The sequence below is a fragment of the Phoxinus phoxinus genome (genome assembly GCF_949152265.1).
Source record: "Phoxinus phoxinus genome assembly, chromosome: 2".
NCBI classification, from domain to species: Eukaryota; Metazoa; Chordata; class Actinopteri; order Cypriniformes; family Leuciscidae; genus Phoxinus; species Phoxinus phoxinus.
In genome coordinates, this window is record NC_136877.1 from 40,660,516 (window position 1) to 40,685,306 (window position 24,791).

A 24,791-nucleotide genomic window follows, 5' to 3' on the forward strand; every position below is an offset into this window, starting at 1 on the left:
GTTCGGCTCTTTGTAGCCCCTATCTATCTTGAAGATAAGGTCATTGTGTGTAAAACATGACATTTTCTCTGTGATCTCAGGTCCGTAATGTGATCCAATGTGTGTCACACACTATAATAAAGGGAAAGTTCACTCAAAAGCATAATTTACTCACCCTCATGTCGTTTCAAACCTTTCTTTCTGCAAAAACACACACACACAAAGATCTTTTGAAAATTGTCTCAAAAGTGTCCATATGAAGGTTAAGGGGGTCGAAAACAACACCAGACCACATTGACTTTCATTGCATGGGCAAAAAAACACTTTTGCGACAGTTTTTAAAATATCATCTTTTGTGTTCCACTGAAGAAATAAAGTACAGGCTTGGAAAAACATGATTGTGTGTGTGTGTGTGTGTGTGTGTGTGTGTGTGTGTGTGTGTGTGTGTGTGTGTGTGTGTGTGTGTGTTTGTGTGTGTGTGTGTGTGTGTGTGTGTGTGTGTGTGTGTGTGTGTGTGTGTGTGTGTGTGTGTGTGTGTGAATTAATTAATTAATTAATTAATTAATTAACCGGTAATATATAATTTCCCTAATTTATATAACATTTTATTCTTGCAAATATATTTTCTGAATTTATTTTCTAAATGTTAAAAAGATTTCTGACTTTAATATTTCAACAAAATTAAACACAAATTTTGAAACTGTCTTATCCAATGATGAGATTTCTGTTCTGGGAAGGTATGCAAATTAGTACATAATTAATTAGATACTTCCACATTTGCATACTTGCATAACATTTCAGAAAACTTTGTAATGCAAAACATTGTCTTATTTGTCTCCCTGTTGACAGCACTAATTACCAATACTAGAAATGATTTGATAGACAATCAGTTAGCAGACCATGAGTTGTTGTCTCATATTCACATGTTTTAGTGCACTTCCATCGTAGAGACCAGCGAGGATCCGTGGTCGAGGTGCGAGCATTGGTCTGGTCGGTTTCTCCAGCTGATTTGAGAAACCGGTTGGCCGAGACATCTGTCTTCCATCTCCACTAGACCCCTATATAGACAAACATATGCAACGGCTCGCACACGATGCTCGTCTCCTGCTGTTTATGGCTGAAACAGACAGAAAGACTGCAGATATATTTACAGTGTGTGGAGAGGAATGAAGTTGCGTGTCCCTTCAGTTTTACTGTGGACCGTTTATCTCAAGACGACTGGACTTTTCAAGACAGCTGAAGAGTACAAGTGATAAACGTAATTTATAAGACATACTCAAAGTCTTTCATCTTCAGTTGTTTAAGTCAGATGTACACAGATAATAATCTCTCTGCCTAAATATATATTTTACCTTTACACAAATAAGGCTCTGTGAAGTAAGGGCCATCAAACCAGATCTTCTGCATTTGTTATCTTGTCCTTCTCAGTCACAAATAGCTGCCCAAAAACCCTACAGCAATTTAATTTGTAGTGTTTTCATTATTATCAAAGATCTTAAGAAAATAAATATGTGATGTTTTACGAAAATATCTAAAACCGTAAGAATTTTCAAAGAATTGCACTTACCGGTAATAACATACAAATTCATCCGTAACATTTCTTAAGATTTCGTGGATCTGATCCCAGATGTATTTTAACATAAAATGTTTTAATAAGGACTATATAAATAAAAATGAAAAGTTATATATAAATAAAAAGCATACCTTTTTTTTTTTTTTTTTTTTTTTACATTTTTACATATACCTTTCTGCAAAAAAAAAAAAAAATCTTAAATCAGCCTTATGTGGTTTGTTGGTTACTGGTTCCCAAACCTGGTCAGACTGGCCTGTTGGCTGGATTTGGACACTTTAACTGGTCATCTAAAACTTGCTAAACCAGCTGGATTAAACCAGTGGTTCTCAACCAGGGGCCCGGGGTCCACTAGGGGGCCCCAGCAAACTTCCAAAGGGGCCAAAGATTATTTAGTTATTTAAAGACAAAACAAGCATAACATATCCTAAAACAACTATAAAACAATATATTTCTATTATTCACTCCCTCAGCAACTGTTTTATTTTTTCTTTGAAGGACCTGGATTCCCATGGTCTTGAACTTGGCCACATTTTGTGTGATTTATAGTGCAGGAAATGTCATGTAAAGACAATCTTAAACTCCATAGGCATTTTTTTAACGAATATGCATTTCATGCAACGCTATATTATCGGGATAAAAACATGTATTTATTAATTAATTAAATTATTCTATTTTTTATCCTTATCCAGTAAATCATAAACAACTGGAAAAGTCACGGAGGCTTCAATTAATATGGAGCCTTATTGGAGTCAAAAAGACTCTCCAACCACCGGTTAAAATGGGATTTAACCCTTGCTGGTTCTCCAGCATGAAAGAGACCATACTGGGCTTTTCTGTAATATCAAAAGTTGGGAGAGGGAGACCAATGTAATTTATGATGTCACAATAACAATTTGAAGTAATATACAAAATTTAATATTGATTTATTAACGATATTTTCCGAATAGCCTAGCCTATGTATTTAATTTATTCATATTTCAGGATATCTTGTATGAGGAAAAGGGTTAAGGAAATCATGAGTAGTTGCGGTAAATGTAGACTACCTCGAGAAACTCTTGAGGCTCAACCCCTCAGCGTCTCTCTCTCACACACACACACACACACACACACACACACGCACTACTCCTGCAACATTAGTGAGTGACTGACTGCATGCGAGTGTGTGGGACAGACTCTATACCCTCCCACGGCCGCTCTGCGCCAACAAGAAGGAGTTTATTCAACGTCCCGCTGCTGATTTCTATTTGTTTGTCACTAACTTCGTATCTACTCACGTCTTAGGAATGCCATGGCTACTCAGAATAACCAGGATTACTTCAGGTCGGTCAGCAGCGAGTCCACTACATACATGATGGTTCCGGCGAACAGCCGTGGTCGAGACTCGCCGTCAAAGTTATGGATCGCAATGGTCGTGATCGTGGTGGTCGTGCTGCAAATAGCCTCGACCACCGGACTCTTTGTCTACTTAAACATGTCTTTATCGCAGGTAAGCGTTTTTTTAAGTTGCACTGTTCATTTTCTTGTCGATCTCAGACGAACAGGCCGTGTCTTCAAACTTTGTGAGTATTTTTAGGCATCACAGGCGCGTTAGGGGCGAAACAGTGCACTGACTAGACAGCATGTTTACTCGTGTTACTGTGCCCACGACTCCCCAAAATGCTGTCAAGGTAGGCAGGCAGCTCACTACGTTTTGAGACCCTGTCAGACCAAATCTGCAACAGAGGAGTTGCAGATCGGAGATGTATCATTTTAGATTCCAAGATACAAAGAGAATGCTAATGATAAAATGCATTAACATAGTCAAAGAAGCAAAGCACTGAATTGTGATGGGGAAATTTCTTGTAATTTAATTGAATCATTAAAATGTGCGGTTTTGTGAGGACGTTAAAGGCTTTGAATTCACAACTAATCAACACAATGAATCAGATCAAACTGATTTCCGACGAATCAAATCACATTTAATGTGCTCTTGGGTAATCTAAAAAAACATACAAATAAAAACAATTATTATTAAGCATTGTCATCATAAAAAATACAAATATCTTTAAAACAATTCTAAAATAAAAAATGACATAGTATGACGTCAGATTATTAACAGTGTAAAAAAAAAGCAAAACTGCACATGAACAACAAAAACAGGATTACCCAATCAAAATACTGAGACAAGGAAGTTGTGTACTTGTTTTGCAACATTGTATTGTGTGAAAACTTCAAAAGTCCCTATGCATGCTTTACTGCCTATGTCAGTATAATAAATAGACATAGTGTTAATAAAATACAAAAAAATACAACTTCAACATTCGTTGCACTTTATTTTATACATCCTGACACTAACTGGGTAATAACTAGGTACTAACCCTGAACCTTAACTTTAACCCATGTGTAAGTACGCTGAAAGTGCACGTAGGCCTACTGTAAAATAAAGTCCAACCATTCTATGAATCAGAATCACATTGTTGAGATTATCGGATAAGTGCCTTTTTGTGATGCGTTTAGTCATACTCTGACCCAAAATCCAGGTTGAGCTAAAATTCTGTAAGCCCTGTAGAATATTAATAAACTCTGATCCCATAATAGGGTTATTTCAAAGTCAAATATGACAAAAAATGTCTGAAGTTACCTAGGCTGTAATACTCTCAATGTAAAACTGCCCTTCGATCAGCAAAGCCGGTAAAACGATAGCGCTCTGTGAGATAAGACTGATTGTTTCAAATAAACGTTCTACCTCTGCGGGGAAAAAGAAAGTGAGGTTAATTCACGGTCACACAGCGAGACGGTAAACACAACAGAGAGGATGCAGAAGCTCCCACGCAAGTCATCACCGTTAAAATTGCACAGAGTTTCAGGTGACCTATTTATAAGTAACTGCGATTGGCAAAATCAGCTTAGATTAGGTGTGGGACTGAGCTGGAAGGTAGTGCCGGGGCATGGTACTGTCTGGTGCCTGCAGTTCATACCAGCCTCAATCTCCTTCTCCCTCAAACGACACGATACATGCAGTTCTAGACTGGCCCCTCAGCAACAATACCAGAAATTCATTGTAAAGCAATACCCTGCAAGCAAATGTTTGTCTCCTCTCAGGCTCCCCATGGTAAACCTCCTGTGACATTTTCCATTGCCAAGATCCACAACGTATCACTCTCTCACCCTCTTGTTTTCCCCTCTCCTTCACATTTGGTCTTTATTCTGATAAAATTTCCCTCTGTCTTTCCCTCTCATTCTCGCTGTAATATCATGCTTTTTATGTAGAACATATAATTACATCTAATTGTGGCTGCTTTTCTCTGATAATTCTTTGCGGATTCAAGTTACGTTATGTTTGCCAGGACCGAAGAAGGCATGGACAGTTTCCAGCGTTACACACTCTAGTTCAGCCTTAAATACAAAACTGACACAAGGACAAAGCTCTGTATAAATTTCACCGATATAAAGCAACTTTGAGCTATAAATTTGATAAATGTATAAATTTCGTCCTGCATCTAAATTCATTAGGTAGCACAGTGTAGCTTTTTATTTTTCATCTTTGCTAAGTAAATTAAACTAGGCCAAGCAATGATTCACTTCTCAGTATAAATCTTGCGTAACGCGCACAAGTCGCGGGCTTTTCTAATAAATCTGAGAAGGGTTTGAAATATCTCCCGGCCTATTTCAAGGGCCCCGAGTTATGATGAAGTTTCAGTCGTACATGAACAAAAAGCCTTAGGAAAATATTTTCAAGGATTAAACATCAACGTAGTGTTAGTGAAGGATTAAAGATCCCCCGCCCCAGATTGACGGTCATCAATTCAACACAATAACAAGCTGAAAAGGAAAGAAAAAATAATTGAGCTATTGACTGAGAATGTGCTGAAAATAAAGACACATATGCACTCGCTTTCTCTCTCTCTTCTCTCTCTCTCTCTCTCTCTCTCTCTCTCTCTCTCTCTCTCTCTCTCTCTCTCTCTCTCTCACACACACACACACACACACACACAGCTGTTGCCTAATGAACATTCTTTAGCACTAACATAAATATCCTGGTGCACTGGCCAGATGGGATGCTCACAGTGTTGTCCTAAAAGACTAGTAAACATCTCCATTTTACCCCATTATCAGAGCCTGCAAGGACAAACAAAGCCCCGGTTTACACCAACAGGACGGCTAATAAACAATGCTACTCCCTCATTTAGCGCCATTAGCACAGTAATGAAAACTCTGCGAACTGAATGTTCCAAAGACATTTAGGGGCATTTTATCTGTCCTTATTTGACAATAATCAAATTTAACCGTCTTTTCTGGTGTAATTAGCCCCAAAAGGAAGCTAAAACGTATTCAGTCTTGAGTTAAACTAAGTTCATAATTACTCCAATCTGTTCCTGTCATGTTTAATTTCTGTATTAATTATGTGCAGAGAACAAAAAAAACAAATCCTGCTTCTCAGAAGTGCTTAGATATTCTAGCAGGATGAAACGACTGCTAGGGCCCCATTTGGTTCGGGAAAAGAAACCGGGGTCCACTGACAGGCACGTAGTTAGTATTCTAGAAGTGTAACATTCAGTCAGACAGAGCAGAACGGGACGGCGATGGCCCGAGACTTCATAGAACACCCAGAGGGCTTTAAAAACGCATCACAATGGACTCTTAATAAGGCCTGTCTTCATTGGCCATTTACCAAAGATTTATGAGCCAATGAGAGGAGCCAAGACAAAGGTGATTATGAGAAAAAAGGATAGTTGCCCTTGGCAACTGGGGCTTTTGCTACACACAATGGCACGGGTCATTGTAAAGTCGAATGTTTGTATGTACAGGTGTGTACTAAAGAGCCAATGGCATGCTGAGAATGCCCTCTATCACTAACTTTAACTCATTGTTTGTCTCACATGCGCTAATTTTAGAGAAACTCGTCATTGAGAGGAAAGCACCTGAACTTGTTTTGCATACTTTTCATTGTGTGAGTCTAAATAAAACTTAAACTTTGCTCAAAATGGGGGTTCCCTTCTTACCGTGATGTGATTTGTTGCTTTTAGAGACTAGTCGACCCAAAGCCACAGCATTGCTTTCTATTGCCTTGACAGGTTTTGACTTCTGTGTGGTCTTCTAGAGAAAGAGAACAATCTCCTCGGAGCTCGTTCTTTGCCAAATGCACAAATTGAATATTTGGCTGAAGTTTCCTTTGAAGACCTCCTTAGACAAACCTGTTGTCCTCAGTGAATTCATCCGAAATTTCAGAGCTTCAGCCCTCGCAGATCATTTAGATCACTACCAACTTTCTGGCTGCTTTCCTTTCTTTGAGAACGCAGGGGGGAACTAGAAAAAACATACACATGGATCAGGGATAGACGAAAGAGAGGAGCGAGAGGAAGGGTTAGACGTTATAGTGAGATGCAGAGACAGAGAGCCCCTGGCATGGATTTAAGTTACACGCCTGGTTTCTTTATTTAATCCTTTCCCAAAAAAGCAATGGATGTGGAGTGAAGCAGAAAGTTCAGTGATGGCTTCTTTTCCCCAGCTACAGAAACCAGGGCTAACACTGAAGCATTGTTCCCCACTTCCTGCTGCCCTCACTGGGATCAGAAACCCTCCTGAGCACCACTAGTCTCACTACCAATGACTCTATACCAACTTCTATGTTGATTTTACCGCGCATTGAGCTACATGGTTTTTGTGAGTCGGCCCATCTGTGAACGATTACGTATAGCAATACTGTTGGAGTTTACATGTATCAGGGTGTAGCAGCATTGACCCAGAGTTGTTTAATCTATTTGGTGTAACTCACGATGACAAATGATCAGTTGCTGGCTCACACTTATCCACTCCCTGGACAGTAATTCAGATTCCAGGTTATGTGTGACTGACCCATTTCTATGAGAAGGAATAGCAGGAAGAAGGCACTTACAAGACAAGAAGTTGTTTACAGTTATGAAGGTTTTGAACATGTACACGCAAGCACATGTTATGTATGACACATCAGATCAATTGGGTTTTGTGATAATAAAACCGTAACCTGTTAGAGGGTGTTTCTATTTTCCAGGTAAAAGTAGATCAGATGGCAACAGCTCAGGTGGTAAATATAGCTCAGTGGAGTACAAATAAACCCCTAATTAGAACACTTTTACAGTAAGGCTCAATATTTGTTACTGAGTTTTGTACTGAGTATCATGAACTATAAACTTTTACAGGATTTATTCATTTTAACATATATTCAGGGCTCACTAATTAGATTTTTTTTTCTGCTGGTCTCACCACAGACGAATGATCCACTTTCATTTTTTGCAATACTTGTTTGAACTACCATTTAAACGTTTGGGGTTAGAGAGATGTAAAAAAAAATAAAAAAAATGCTTTTATTCAGCAAGACTGATGTATTAAATAGATATATATTTTTTATTAACAGTAAAGACTTTTTACAATGTTTAAAAAAAATCTATTTCAAATAAATGCTGTTCTTGTGGACTTTCTACTCATCAAAGGATCCTGAAAAAAAAGACTGTTTCCACAAAAACATTAAGCAGCACAACTGTTTTTAACTGTGATAATAAAGGCTGATTTATACTTCTGCGTCGGATCTATGCCGTAGCTTTACGCTGTAGGCTACGCATCGGTTTTCATTTACACTTCTGCGTCGTTGTCCGCGTTGACGTGCAATTACACATGCAGAGGGAGCGTGTGAAACCCGAGGGATGGGTTCTAGCAGACCAATCATAGCGCTTGCGGTCTGCGTAGAATTGACGCGTACATTTTTGGAGATATACACGTCAGGGTACGCCTAGCAAATCAGCAAATGATTTCTGAAGGATCATGAAGACTGGAGTAATGGCTGCTGAAAAGGAGTAAATAACATTTTAAGTTATTTAAAATTGTAATAAAATTTCACAAAATGACTGTTTTTACTACATTTTTTGATTGAATAAATGCAGCCTTGGTAAGACTTCTTTCAAAAATATTTAAAGACCTTACCGATCCAAAATTAGTTTGAGTTAACATTTGGCTCACTAAACATTTTTTGTCTGTACAAAAACGCATTTATGCAACATGAATCCAACAAAATGCAAAACATTACTGATTATTTTATAGTTTTTAACTCATTCTGATGCTTTCAAAACTACTTGACAAAACCTTGGCTACTGTATGTTGCCAGATAAAATTATCTTGTTCACAAATCAGAAGAATTATAGAAAGCCATGTTGAATACATAACAGAAAACCAAATGTTTAAGTTCGCAAAAACAGATGCACAAGATCAGTTGCACCGCAGCACTGGCCCAAAGCGATTTCCCTTGCATCTTTATTGTTGACCCCTGATATATAGTCAGTAATGTTTACAAATTGAACCGTATAGTAAAGTGCAACCAAACTAGATTTTTTTTCCTAATGTACTTTTCTGAGACAAAACCGCAAACGGGTCTTGTCTCATAAGTCTGGCCTCAGTCCTGTAAGTGCTTCCAGGACTAGCCTCGTTTGTGCAGTTACACAAGAAATAGCTAAACTGATCTCAGATCAGTCTTGAGCTCTTCCTGTGAGCGCAGCCCTGCTCAACATGGGGGACCCCCTCATTACCTGCCTGACTCCCTTTGAAAAACGTAAAGCGGCGAGAGTTAACGAAACACACCTTCTGCTGCCACGCTCCGCCGGCGACTGGAGAGTCATTAGGAGCTTTGGTGTACCGTGACTCAAGGCTTCGAAATTGCGCACAGAGATCCTTAACTGGCAACATATATTTCTTGGAGCGGCTCCGAGTTTCTGAACAGGGACAGAAAGAGAGAGCAAGAGACTGAAAATAAGAGCAAGGGTTTCAGTGCAAGGTCATTTGAAGTACCTCATTATGTAGGGCATACCTTTCCAGCTGGCTCAAGGTCTTTGAGCTGAACTTGTTGCCCATTGGCTTTCCATAGCAAGTCCCGTTGCAGATGTCCTCATCTACTTTCCAGGAAAGGGTCAAGAGGGATACTTGCCCTTGTTTTGATCTTCAGCCTACGCTTCGGCCTTGAGCAGATTGTTTCCTCATTGAGCATGCCTTCAGGCCCGTTTCCCAATTTGCTTCCTAAACCAAAGTGCTGTTCTCATTATTTCTTGGGATGACGTGGCATTTAAACCACATTTTATTTTACAGATTAAGGGGTTGTGATTTGGACTTGTGTTTTAATTTTCATTCTTTTGCCAGGTTAAGAGTCAGGGGGTTACAGAAGAGCTGCGGTGCCTGGGCTTGCTTAACGCCCTGGATAAAGACCGGGACATTCCCGAAGACCTGGCCCAACTGTTTGGAGAGCCTTGCATCAAACTAGCTGAGGGTATCAAGGCCTATATTTCCAAGGTGAGTTCAAGTCTCTGTTTGATTTTACTTGTTGCACAACATTCTGCATTCATTTGTCAGGATATCTGTCTAGGCAAGCCGTGTCTTAATAACAGCTATTAAAAACATCATCTGCCTTTTCAATGCATGGGCACAATTCTAGACAACAGTTGCAAGTGAAGTTCCTCACAGCGTGAAGCAACTTGCCATTACCATAAATGTGTCCTGGCAAGTGATTACAATCTCCCAAGGGAAGAAAAGTGGATGGTTGAGTCATGGGAGAGTTTTTCAGGCATTTATGCTTGTATATGCAACATTGTAGAGGGTGACTCACCCCTTTGTCCTGATCATGAACCAGTCTAGCAGTCAGAGCTCAGATTTGTAGGAAATGTCTTGGTTTTCCCCTGGCGTGGCTGGTTATCCCTTCAGCGTCCAGCTTTTTCCCCTCACAGCCTTCCAGTGGTTTTTACATTAATAAAACTGACATGTTTGATAGCCTTGGGCTTGGTTTTAGAAAAAGTCTCCCTCTAAAGGTGTGATTGGAATTGCAAAGCATCAAGTAAAGTAAAACGCTTATTTACATTAAACACACTACCATTCAAAAGTTTGAGGTCAGAAAGATTTTTTACTGTTTTTGAAAAAAGTATTTTATGCTCACCAAGGCTGATCAGAAATACAGTAAAAGGTATTACAATTTAAAATAACTCTTAAATGTAATTTATTCCTGTGATGGTATAGCTGAATTTTTTTGCATTATTACTCCAGTCTTCAGTGTCACATGATCCTTCAGAAATTATTCTAATATGCTGATTTGATGCTCACAAAATATTTCTTATTATGATCAATGTTGAAAACAGTTGTGGAAACCATGTTACAGCGTGTTCTTTGATGAATACAGAGTTCAAATTAAATGCCTAACTGCATTTTTTTGAAAATAAATATTTTTATAAAATGTAAAAAAAATGTAGTGTCACTTATCACTTTTGATAAATGTATTAATTAATTTAAATAATCAAATATTAATTTATGTTAGGGTAGATAACCAATAAATGGACGATATTAAAATGTCATACTATTTTGTCTACATAAATTAAAATTTAAACCTGCACGATTATATATTAATTATCCACCAATACAATAAATTAAATAATTAAAAAATATATATAAGTAAATTGTGCATCCCTACTTGATTTGATCCATCAGAGACTGAATAAATAGCTATTTGGCTATTGGTATACATTATTCAATAGCCCACATAGATTAAGTGAGATCAGCAGAAAAGTCAAAGTTGTTGCAGAAGAGAAATAAATTCTTTCTTTGGAACAACCCACGCCAATGAATCATTAACAATTAAACCAGGAAACATTTGTTTAGAAAGAAAATAGGGTTAATTTTCACTTGACTTTAGGCATTTTGCATTATGGTGTCGGAACTTCTAAATGGCATGTTTTTTATATATATATTAATTTTCCCTGCCACTCATTTGTTTACCCAAGTCTCTCAGCTCCGGGAATATGTTATCAGATTTTATGGCGCATGTCTACCCTGTCCTACAGCCCCCCCTTGCCGCTATGCGCAACAGCCCGTGCGTACCGTCAAATCTTTCACTACTAATTGAGTGAGGCTGCAAACAATTTATTGGCACTCAGAGACAGAGGCATTTGCCTCTTAATTAAAAACACATGCGCCACTTCTGAGAGACGCAATTATGGTGCGCTAAAGAATTCCCTGATCATGCTAAGGGATCGGTCAGTGGAAAAAGTAAACAAATAAAGTAGAGTTTTGCCAGAGCATATGGAGCAGATTCCCAAAATACATAAAGAGAGAAAAAATAAAGTCTATGTGCATGTGTCTGCATGCGTGTTCACGCGTCAATATGAATAAGAGAGTGAGATTCAGAGATTTGTGAAATTTCAAAGAAACAAAGAAACAGGCCGAACAAGCACACGCCGAGGCTTCAGGCTCTTTTCCAGCTTCATGTCAGCACAGAGGTAAAGCACACAGAAAAAGAATGAGAGGATAAGGAGGATCGAGAGTGTTCGCAGCGAAGGCAGGGAATGAGTGAGCGAGGAGAGATGAAGGAAATGCATGTTTCTGAAGCAAAGACCTTCTGAATCTAGAGAATGCCCGAACACCTGGTAGTTATTATGAAGGACACAAAAAAAAAAGCAAATAGAAGAGTTATACATCCTCCAGATTCTCGACTTTAGCCGGACTCAGCGCACAGGCGGCATACAGACGTGAAGGATATGCAAACCACTGACCATTGTTGCTCCTTGACTTTCCATGGCCCTTGTTGGGCTTTGATGTTACCAATAATACAGAACAACTGCACGGCTAACAAGAGTGTAACCCTGCAAGAGTTCGGTTCATTCACCGAACAGATGGCTGCATCCGCAGAGAATCACGCAGGCTCACATGCAGAAACCCTAACGTGAGTCAACAAATCAAAAGACACTACAAAATCTCGGCCAGAATGGATACGATCCAGCCCAGAAATGATATCAGCATTCCAAGGAATACTATATCCTCGAACTACACCTGAACAGGAACCCCGCAGCAGCCACTTGAGTCCTCTCAATATCCCTAAATCCCTCCTCAGTTTCCCGCAAAGCTAAATGGGACGTTTTGTCCCCGTTCCCCGCTTGTCTCAGATTCTCCTAATGACTCATTAGATGAGGAAGCATCTCGTCTTCGGGGCTGAGGCAGCGCTGCATCACCACCGGCGTCTCAAACAGATTTACGATGAAAGCAGTGATCATACTCGGGGCATTCCGCCAGCCGCAAAGTTTTCCGCCAGCCTCAGAACAAACACAAAGGCCATCTCTGTCTGCCCTCTAACCTTTATCTTCTGCATGATCATAGCTCAAGGACTGTTTTCGATGATGTGGTCGGTTTTACTACATGCGGTTTTTCTGGAAGAATGTATTGTTTGTTTCATAAAACTACGGGAAATTACTAGCTTGTGGACTAACACTAATACCTTGTTTGGTAACAAGTGAAGACGAGATTTGCAAAGGGTGAAAAGAAAGGAAAAGAGATTGAAGTTAATAAAGTAATAAAGGCCGGTCCAGTTGGTGTTCTCATGTTGCTCTGCATGGAGTACACGATGGCTCGCCTCCTGCCAAATATGTGCTGAGCTCTCAAAGCTGGTATTACTTAGAGTCGAATTTCAGCGAGTGCTGCACAGCGCCCTTCCATCTAAAAGAGAGAGAATGCGAGAGAGAGAGAAAAAGAAAGAGAGATTAAGTCGGGTTTAAAGCCTCGGAAGTCTTCAAGTCCATTCTCCACACCAAAAGAGAGACTGAAGACAGCCTGTCACATCTTTAACACCTCATTAAGTGTCACTGTGGCAGAGATCCCTGACAAGAGAGAGAGAGAGAGAGAGCGAGCCAGGAAGACACACGCACAAACAGAACTAACCCCGACTGCTGTTTTTAAAGCGCAGGGTAGGGTAGCACCCACTATTTGTAAGACTTAAGCCCTAAATGCAGACATAAAGTTCACACAAATCAAGCTCTCACTGATGTAATCCAGTCTGTCATATTTCTGGCAGACCAATCGCATTACATACTCCCGGTCGGAAGATTTCATAAATATTTAGTTTAAACAAAGGGTTGCATTTGATTTAAGTGCAAGAGTCCAATGATCACATTTTCAGTGGTTGTAACATAGTTCTCATTTATGCTAAGCTGTACCTTACGCACAGCTGGAGCAAACCGGCCCCAGGTGAATAGAGACAGACTTCTACAGAGGGGGAGGGAAAAAGAAAAAGAGAGAGATTAATTCTCACAGGGCTTAAGGTCAGATTCAGGAGACTGTTGTGCTCTAGTGGAACGGTAGGTTTCTGGTGAAGGGGGCCGGGGGACAGAGGAATGGGGCCGACCTCAGACGGCAGCCAAGAATGGCAGGAAACAACTTGTAAGCATATACACTCACCCCATTCATTCAAAGGCCCATAACAGGCGTGCACTGATTTTATCCAGCAGAGAGTGTGTGTACAGTATGTGTTTGTGTCTCAGAACTGTGGGTTATTAGCCTTTTACCTGAGTCACGCTCTGGGATTTATTGTTTGCCCCACTCTACGCCTCAAGGAAAGCAACAGTTATTTATTAATAATCCTCCTGGAGGAAGGGAACGCGCTGTGCTTCAGTATCTCAACGGCAGAGCAATCTCTGGCACTGGCGGCCACATAAAAGTATTGGATTGCCGTCTCCTCTAAACTCAGCTGGAGAGAACGCTAATGGCTTTCTTCGCACGCTGTGTGCATGCACTCACCCACTTCCTGATCTATGAATGGAGGAAAAATCTTCCTTGGCTGCACGCCTTTTCTGGCAAGGGTGTAGGGGCCAAAGGTCTAACGCTGGGTGTGTTTATTGTTATTGTTGAGGGCTTTGTATGGGTCTCCACCTTCTGAACTGTTGTGTTTTCCAGAAAACAGATTGCGCGAACACTTTAACTAGGCCTTACTGACAAATGCGTGTGTGAAGGATTCTTACTGGAATATCTGTCATAAATGAGAACCATTCCAAAAGGTACAAAATGGGATCAACTAACAATTCCATAAGATCTTCCTGGATAAACCAGGAGTTTTCTATTCTTAATTGATTCTTACAGTCTTATATTATATTGTGTAGAACCTGACTTGACAGCTAAAGAAAATTGGTCTTGGAGGAAAAGGAGTTATAAAATCCTGAAAGATTAAAAAATAATAATAATAATTTGTGTCACATGTTTGTTTTTCGTCTCCTATATTCTCCGTAGGATATTTTTGCATTGTCCTAGCAACAGTAACAAACAATAACATATGCCTAGTATCCACCCAGAACAACCTAGCAACTGCATCGCAACACTTTAGCAACCGCCCAGAATACCATAGTAACTGTCTTGCAGCATCCTCCTAGCAATCTATCTATCCATCTATCTATCTAATATTTCTTATCTATCATCTATATATCCTTCCATCTATCTATCCATCTATATATCCTTCCATCCATCTATATCCATCTATCCATCCATCTAGCTATCATCTCCTAGCAACCACCCAGAACACCCTAGCAAATGTATAGCAACCACCCAGATCACCCTAGCAACTGCATAGCAACACCCTAGTAACCACCCAGAAATTTCTAGCATTCATCCATCTTTCTTCAATATCCCAGCATCCACCCAATAGTAATCATCTTGCAGTATCCTAGCAACAGTCCAAAACAACATCATAGCAACCCTCTTGCAACCACCCAGAACACCCTACCAATTGCATAGCCTATCCATTTATCTATCCATCTATCTATCTAAACATAAATTTACATAAAAGCAGTAAAGAGGATTATAATTATGAAGACAATTGGAATGATTTCTATGAATCCATCTTGTTCTCTTTTTCCTTCTCTCTTTCTCTGATATGCAGCATGTACACACAAATGCTAAAACTGCCTTTATCTGCTGCGAGATGTGGAATTGATTTTAGGGCCATTTATTGCACCAGAAATTAAAGTGAAAAAGGGAACGCTTTGGTCAGAAATCCATCTCTGCTGTGGTCTGGGTGAGATTATGTCACGTTATAAAGCCTGCAGGCGCTCGGCTGTCTGATGAATGGAGAGGAGAAAAGAGAGAGAGAGAGAGCCAAGATCAACAGAGACTCCATCACACACTCACGCTTGAGTTGATGATGCCAGACAGCGAGGGACTGGGGAGGAGAGCGAGAAAGAGAAGGGAGGAGAGGGAATAAATTATTATTCCTTAAGAAAAAAAAACATCTTGTTTTATCAAACATGGTCATTTCAAAAAGCTTACATTAAAGTGTTTGTTTAAAGAGCCATTCATATTTTAGCATAGACAGTAATACACAACAACCGAACACAACATAACGTTACTGCGAAACACGGAAAGGCAAAACACTATAAATTTTATAGACTAAAATAGATTGTAAAACGTACATGCCAAACTTTATATTTATCTTAACTCTGGCATTTAACCTTTATCCAAGAGGGATTCAAGAGAGTGGAAAGAAAATGTTTAGTTGGGTTCAAGTTTGGCTTGTTACTTAGTAACTTTTTTTTAATCTGAACAGCTTTATGGATAATATGGAATTTAATTTTTTTCCACCATTCCTTGATGACATTTTTTTTTTTTTGCTGAATGGTATTAATACAGTGATTCAAACAAACAAATCATCAAGAGTTTTCAATTCGTTTAATTTAGTTCAATTAGATGATGTTTGGAACATGTTACCCCTGAGCAGAGGCTGGCCCGAGGCAGTGGAAATGAGCCAGTAATCAGAGTGTTTTCAGTTCAAGACCTAGTCGGTGGAACCAATGATCTGGATACTGGGGTTTGACTGCTTGAAATATGGCCGTCACAGACTACTGAAAAACTGCCCTTTAAAAAGGTGACCTCAAAGACTATTCTTAGTCGTCTCATACGCCGGCTGACTCTCCAGCCCAACACAAAGTGAACATTTCTGTCCTTAGAAACTGCCGTCTTCAAAGGCTGAAAGATAAATAGGAAATTTTATAGCAGAAAAGTTTCTGTTTTGTAACTTGAGGTAAACTTTATCCGCCTGTGAGACAAGAAACAAAAAAACAAAAACTGAATCATCCAGTTTCACATTCCGTTGACAATCTAGAATTTGAGAGGTCATCATATGTCGCTCAGTTGCCTGTACTAATGAAATTTCTTTGTTTGTTTCTGTCACAGGTTACAGACAGTATCATCTCCAAACAGGCTTTACATGGTGAGTCTATGATCAGTCATCATTTCTTTACAATTGCCATAAATCTCAATGCACAGTGCTAAAGGCACCAGGAATAATTACACAAAAATAGACGATAACAAAACGCAATGCAGTTCAAAGAACAGGTTAAAATCTCTTGCACAACACCAATTCATATTTGATTATGTATTTCAATGTGTTGACTGTCTACTGTCTGTCTCTTTCTCAGAAGCAAGAGCCATGCCCCATTCATATAATACATCAGGGTCAAAGTTCATGACCACAGTGACACAGAGACCATCAGCCCACCTGACCCTTAGCAGCCAACCAGGTGAGTTTATATATAAACTAAATATTACATTTAGTCTATAAAACTAATGGTAACACTTTACAATAAGGTTCATTAGTTAACATTAGTTAACTACATTAGTTAACGTTAACTAATAATGAACTGCACTTATACAGCATTTATTCATCTTTGTTAATGTTAATTTCGACATTTACTAATACTTTATTAAAATCTTGTTAACATGAGTTAATGCACTGTGAACTAACATGAACAAACAATGAACAGCTTTATTCATATTAACTAACATTAACAAAGATTCATAAATACTGTAACAAATGTATTGTTCATGTTAGTTAATACATTAAATAATGTTTAATAAATGAACCTTATTGTAAAGTGTTACCAAACTAATTTAATTTAACCATAAAGCTTTAGGTCAAAAAGTCTATAAGCTCATGGTATCACATTGTATGTTTGTTGTGTTCAGAACAGCTTGAAAGTCTGTTAGTGTGTGATCCTCAGTCGTTTAAGTGCATGATTTGCAAAGTTGAAAAATGTATTTAAAAAAAAAGATCTGTTCAGATGTTAAAAGTCATGTGGTATATTCCTGTCAGTACTATACATGCTTTAAATGTGCCCTTCATGTACATAACCCATCCATCCGTCCTGCTAGGCAGTGGCAGAGCACCCCTATGTCATATAAAAGCCTGGCAAACAGCTGCAAAGAAGAAATTGATTATAATACAGCCTGAAATAGTTTAGTTATGTATAATAATATCATCAAATATCCCCAAATCTTGTCTGTTCCTTTGAAGTTCTGCTACTCGGATCAAAGTCCTATTTACTGCATGCATACCAGGAAAAAAAAAAGATTTATTCAGTCACGCATCTCGGAAGGAAATGAAACCGAGACAATCCAGCTTTGTTTTTGGAGCACGGGTCATGAGTCTGATCATTAAACTGCAAGGACTTTTTTTTTAACACGTGCATGCATTATTCACAAACCTGTTTGCATAGTGCTTGATGATGGATCACGTACACGCTCTACACGAAAACTGCACATGCCGTTATCTTCAAAAAGCCAAAATTGTTAAATCCTTGAGAACATCTATATTAACCGCCGTAGTGGGCTTTCGTACGCATCTGTACTTCATATGCGTTTTTCTTTATCACTTTTGTCAGAGGAACGGCCCTTTAAAAACTTTTCGAAGCAGTAAATCAAAGAGCAGGTCTAGCATTATTGATCTTCTATGAGGAATGTGGCTCATTGTGTTTGAGGAACACGCCGCCTGCTCCTCCATGTCCTCTATACCTCCCTTCCTCCCCAGCCTCGTTCTCTCTGTTCTTCGATTTTTCACTCTGTCCGTGACTTCCTCTCCTGTGCAGCCATACCTTCCTGTTCTGATCTCTCCTGTACTCTTAAGACAATCCACCAATCTTTCATTCCTCCCTTTTACCTTGTGAATGATGTGCCTTGCTTTAATCAGCACCTACTCCTTGTTTTGGAAGATTTATTCTTATTTTTACTACTGATTGTTTTTGGGGGTTTGGTTTTTTTAATTATTTGCTTTTCCACGTGATTTATAGTATATTAATTGAGCATGCATAGTTCCCCTATTTTAACTTTATGTGAGTTTTTAGTGACGCCAAACGTAATCTTTATAAAAAATTATATTTCCTCGCCATTGACAGAATTTTCTGTCATTTATGAGACGATGCTTCCTCGCCATTGACGGAATTTGTCGTAGTTTGTAAGAAAAGCGATAAAAGCATTGCTTTTGGACATTGTAGTCTTTGTCAAAAACTTGATTTTCTTAGCTTTTTGTTCAAAATGTTGCTTTTTTATGAAACTTACACACATTCAAGTGTTAATAAAAAAAAGAAAGCATAAAGCTAGAATACATTTTCTTTTTTTTCTTTTTCTTTTTTATAAAGCAGAGGCTCTGTTCTTTTTTATATATTGCATGTTCAGATATTGATACAACAAAATATTCTGGGGGCCATGAAAATTGTTGTGAAAATGATCAAAAATCCTTTATTTTATTTTTTTATTAAATGCTGGTAGAAATGCTGGTGTAATCTTTAGTGAATTTATAATGTAATGCCGTAAACAATTGATTGTAGTTTTTTTGGCAATTTATTTTTCACTTATTTAACCAAAACTAAATTAAATAAATTAACTAAATTACATTTTAATATCAAGAATGTATCAGTTATCAGCCATAACAATAAAATAATTAGCAGCTTTATTTAATATCCGTGCTTCCCCACATAACACACTTTCATGTTTTTTTTTATTATTCAATTTATTTGTATAGCTCTTTTCACAATACATATAATCTCAAAGCAGCTTTACAGAAAATGCATGTGTCTACATTACAATTTAGAGTGATCTGCTATGTATGCCAAGTTATGTATGTCAGCAATACACATACACAAATCACACAGTTAGCTAACAATGTATTCATTTAAACAATGTATTATTTTACGGAGCAGAAGCAATGATCTCATTGAAGTAATGAATACATTTTCATTTTAATACATTTCATTTTGCACGATTCATCAGTAGATGTTATTCCAAAATGAAAAGGTTGGCCTTTAATGTTGGCTAACTATTAAAGTAATAAAGGTTATGTCAATAGTAGCAAGTAATGTCATTTTAGTTTGTAATGCTGACTTTTCACTATCCAATCACTTCCCGACGGATGAAAGATCTGCCAAACATTTTTGTTTCGTTCAGTGTTATTTTAGTATTATCTCTATACTATTATAGTATTTATATTTTGAATAAGCTTTAAGTTTTCATTTAAATTTTAGTTCAAGTTTTAGTAATTGTGTTATGTGTTCTCTATGTGCTTGTTATGTACTGAACATCAAAAAGTTTCACACAAAAATACATACTTATAGAAATAAAGCAGTTTGCGAATGCCGTTTCGTGCTAACCAACGAGTCAAACCCCTGCAGAGTGTAGCTCCAACCAGCTCCAAAAGTTGGTTTCTAGTGATCCTGAAGACCTTAATTTGCTGGCTCTTGCATGTTTAATTAGGGCTGGAGCTAAAGTTCGACAGTTTGACTGCCCTGTGCTAACCGAAAGTCCGTCTCCTGCCTTTTCCTTCAGGTGGCACTCAGTACTCCACCCCTCAAGCAGACCTGCACCAGTCCTGCCGCCATCCTGTACGTTCCTGGGCCAACCAGAGCTTCGGCGCTCATCTACACAACATGACACTGGCCAACGGGCGCCTTCGCGTACCCCAGGACGGCCGCTACTACCTGTACTCCCAGGTGTACTTCCGCTACCCCTCTCCCAGCGAGGGGGATCAAAACAGCGTGAGCCACCAGCTGGTCCAGTGCATCTATAAGAAAACCTCCTACCTGAGGCCGATTCAGCTTCTGAAGGGAGTGGGGACCAAATGTTGGGCTCCAGACGCCGAATACGCCCTTCACTCAGTGTACCAGGGCGGCCTGTTTGAGCTGCGGGCGGGCGACGAGGTCTTCGTGTCCGTCTCGTCTCCTACGATGGTGTACGGCGAGGACTCTTCTAGCTATTTCGGCGCTTTCCGTCTGGATCTGTAAGAGCACGTCAGAGGAACTGGATCGGGACTACATTACCCACTGGGTGGAGCGTTTTGGAGCTGCGACCCAAAGAGAAAAGACTCATTTTAATCGTTCAAATTTCCTTTCTTTAAGACTTTGAATATGTGAAGGATGCATGAATGACGAGACATTTCGGACAAGGTTGTTTCTTTTATAGACAGAGGAATGTATGTATATTTCTACAAATCACATCGAAGATGTGAATCTTTGAAACGGTAGCAAAACAATGAACAGGAGAGACAAAAGCTCACACAAAGTGAATCTGTGCCAACGGTGTGTATAGGGTTTGACGTGCGAACTCCACTTGCTCTCGTCCGCTGGAGGGGAATATTTTTGTGTACAGCGGATCTAAAACATTTTTAAAAACAGAGATATGAGAAGAGAATGATGACAGCGGGAATGTGGAGGAAAGAAAGATGAGAAGGGGAAGTATGTAGCTCTACCAGCCTCAAAGGAGCATCCTGGCAGGTTGCAGTGGTGCGGAATTCTCCCCGTCCTGTCGGACCAGCGGAGCAGCATGCCCGGACAAGAAAAGGACCTAAAAAAAGTTCACACGCACACATAAACACAGAGGAATTCAGCTTGTTGTATAGACTGCGTTTGAAAACACTCATACTCCTCTGAGTATTTATGGCTTCCAAACATGCAAAACACAGCGATAAGATAAAAACACATTAGTTTCAGTCTCAGACGCAAATCACTTTTACAGGTCTCCCTCTGCTGTCCGGTCCGGGGTGCAGGAGGAAGTACTGCCAGGGAGAGACACGTGCTCCCCAGCTCACGTGATCCCGGCCACACGAAAGGTTAAATAAACACTACGATACACGGTTTGTTAAAATGTCGCGCCCATATAATGTTTTGGTTTTTTCTAGTGCTGCACACACATAAAAAAACACACCCTAAGTGCCTGAAAAACACTTTTCTGATAAGTGGTGCTTCATACTTGTACATCCATCTCTTTCTTTATGTGGTCGGTTGGTTGGTTGGTTCAACCTGTGTATATATTGTATTTAATTCAGAATCATGAGGTTTGTAATTGAATGTATGAGCGCTGTGATGTCGCATGAAAATCCCACAAAATGAGCCTCCCGCGGTAAACGTAAAAGCCGTGGCGCTCTCAAAATGAATCAGCGCTGTGAATCTTGATACAAGCCTGTTTTTTGTTTTTTTTTCGGAGGAAAAGTGTTTTTTTTTTTTTTTTTGAAGGAGGAGGAGTGGGTGGGGGTGATTACTTTCCACTGTAAATGATCAAGTGCTGTCACAATGGTGTTTCTGAGAGCAAGCACAAACACTCGCTTGGGTTTCATTGTAAACCACAAGTGTGTTTTCTTCTCTCTGGACTCTGCCCCAGTTTTTACTGATAAAGTGAGTGAGGAAAAGAGCCCCTGCCAAGACAGTGCATTAAATCACATTATACAGCGAGAGCGATCGAGCCAAGACTCTGTGGCATTTAGCCACGGACATAATGCTAGTTATACTACACATTACAAAACTTTACTGACTCTTATCAGCAATTTGTCTGGATTAAGAAACTCGGACTTTGATTGAATCCAAAGATGAAGAACAAGTTATTCTTCTGCAGGTTAATGCTTTGGGCGCAAGTGCATTTCTATTGACTGTGCCGCAATGCCAAAATGTCCCCATACAGGGTGCCTTTTTAGGTCTAGAGAATGTGACGTCGGATACCACTAGGTTTTGTATGTGTAAAAGTGCCTTTAGGTTGTCATTATGCACTGATCTGAGAACACTTTCAATCTAAACACTAACTTTTATCATGTTAAGGGAGGTTCAAAGCGTTTTAGATCAGTGTTGAAGTCATATATGACCTCATCAATGCTCATCATTAACCACATTATTTCGTAGCCCAGTGAGACCTAATGAAAAATTCTCATCATTTACTCTCATGTCTTTCCGAACCGGTATGACGAAGATTTTTTTTTTCATTGTATGTTTTTTGTCCATACAATGAATGTCAGTAGGATAACGAACAACATCTGCCTTGACTTTTATTGTTTCGAAAAAACATTCTTTAAAATGTCTTTTGTGTTTTGCAGAAGAAAGAAAGTCATGCAGGTTTGGAACAAATTGAAGGGAAAGTAAATGAAAGAATTTTTATTTTTAGGTGAAAACTTTCCCCAATGGAGTCTGGATAATCCCACTAATTCGCACTAACTGAGCTTATTATCCCAGTCAATCTGCTCCGGCCCGTCCAGGGTCTTGTGTGACTGTGCACATGTGTAAACAAGTTGAAGTATGTACCTATCTGTACAACATGGAGGTCGTAGTGGGGTGAGGGGTGGCCAGGAAAAAGAAATATGGCTGAATTCCATCGGATCTAGACGGATTACTGCAGGACTTGCCCTCTGAACCACGAAGAACCACAATGTGAACACAGAAGACAAATGTATGTTAGGTGCGTATACGTGAGTGTGTTTTTTAATTAATAGCTTGACTGGTTTCTAAAACAGTGGATATGATGGTTTGCATACTATAAATCTCACGAGTTCTGCTGAGACTTTATGGGACTGCTGTGAAAAACTTAAGGGGGGAATAACACCGTGCAATCCAGTAAGCAACATGAACTGTCAGTAAAAAACAAAAAGACTATTGTGTTTCTTTGTGTTTTTTTTTTTTCTTTTCTTTGGATTGTTAAATTCTCTGACCACCGATCTGTGGGTCTGTTTTCCATTTAAAGAAAGACGTTATGCACTGTTTACCAATGTTGCGTCTCCATCTTGGTAAGAATGTACTGATATCTCTCACGCTCTCCATCTTTATTGTATAATTTTACAATGTCTGATCTGTGTTGTAAAAACAGAAGTTCAAGGTGTCATTTTCAACAATTAAAGTGCCTTTTTGAATCATGAGTCAAAGTTTGATAATGTCTTTAGTTTGTGCATTTTTGCCCATGCATGACTTCCAGCAGGAATTCTACACCATTTGTTTTCTTTTTCTTTTGCCAAACTTGCACACAATACCACAAGCTACCCACCCACACATGGTTCTCTTACACAAAAAAATTATTTCACACACACACACAAATGTTTGTTTTTCTATCATGGTGGGGACTTCCCATGGACTCCTATTGTTCTATTCTCTTTAAATCTTTTTGTATTGCTTTGTACTCTTGTATACTCAGATTTTGATTTTATTAAGAAATTAATGGTATTCTATTTATTCAAGCTGCACAACTGTTTTTGATGATAATGATAAGAAATGTTTATTGAGCAGCAAATCAGCATATTAGAATATTATTATTTTTTATTTTATATATACAGTATATACTGACCACAAACTTACTGTTCAAAAGTTTGTGGTCAGTATATATATATATATATATATATATATATATATATATATATATATATATATATATATATATATATATATATATATATTTAAATTAAAAGAATATACAATTATATTCTTGCTGATTTGCTGCTCAAGAAACATTTGCTTTAATATGCTTTACATTTTGAATGCCTCAAAAACAATTATTTAAAATAAAAATGTATTATTATTTTACTTATGGAAAGATCATGGCATAGGAAAGATCTGAAAATTTGTGGGGCACATTACAAACCTTAACAGAACAAGAATATCTCAAGAATATGAATATGACGTAACCCTCACCAAGAATTCATAACTAGGCCTAATAGCTGAAAACCAGATAAGTGGGTGCTAACTATATTAGGATCTCCACTAGTTGATTAAACATTAGATTGATTGACCATTGCAAACGGCAGAGGTTTCTGTCATTTTACATGACCAGGTTTTCTCATTCTGACTTTTTTCTTTCTCCCTCTCTCTTTTTTTCTTCTTTTTTTAAGCTCTTAAAATATAATGCCAGATCTATACAATGACTGCTGCTCCTCTGCTTATGAAGCATTTTTATCTTTGATGACATTCCTATGTTTTGTCAGACAAAAAAACCCCACATAAGTGTATAGTCTACAAAGCCAAGTTTAAGATCACTCCCCAGCTCTCTGTTCTCATAAGTCTTCCAGACAACCAGCTATGAGTCACCGTTATTCTCACTTCAGCTTGGGATCCCAATGACACACAATCTCAAAAACAAAACACACTCAGAGGCCACACACACTTACACACCATTTGACTAACGCAGTGTTGACCACACACCAGTCTATTCAGTTTTAGATGTGGCCACACACACTGTCCGAAACACACAAACTCGTTAAGACAACCTGCCCTGAGCACCCAAACTGCCCTTGTTCCTGCCTGCACAAATATACCCTCACTTCATCACACATTCCCCTTGCCAGCGCTCCCTAGCAATCCGTCACTCATATGTGTCATCTTTAAAGCTTTTCTGCCATTCATTAAGACCACCAGGCATTCCTATTCACAAACCT

General features: G+C 38.8%; 1 protein-coding gene across 1 annotated transcript; it reads left to right on the forward strand.

The window, feature by feature from the left end:
• The first annotated feature begins 2,629 nt into the window (after window positions 1-2,629).
• tnfsf10l (TNF superfamily member 10, like) lies at window positions 2,630-23,285 on the forward strand. The gene is made up of 5 exons (XM_079589011.1): window positions 2,630-3,038; window positions 9,692-9,841; window positions 16,520-16,556; window positions 16,765-16,866; window positions 19,943-23,285. Exons 1-5 carry the CDS (start codon window positions 2,841-2,843, stop codon window positions 20,395-20,397), a joined length of 942 nt encoding a protein of 313 aa, XP_079445137.1. The 5' UTR covers window positions 2,630-2,840; the 3' UTR covers window positions 20,398-23,285.
• Window positions 23,286-24,791: the final 1,506 nt, after the last annotated feature.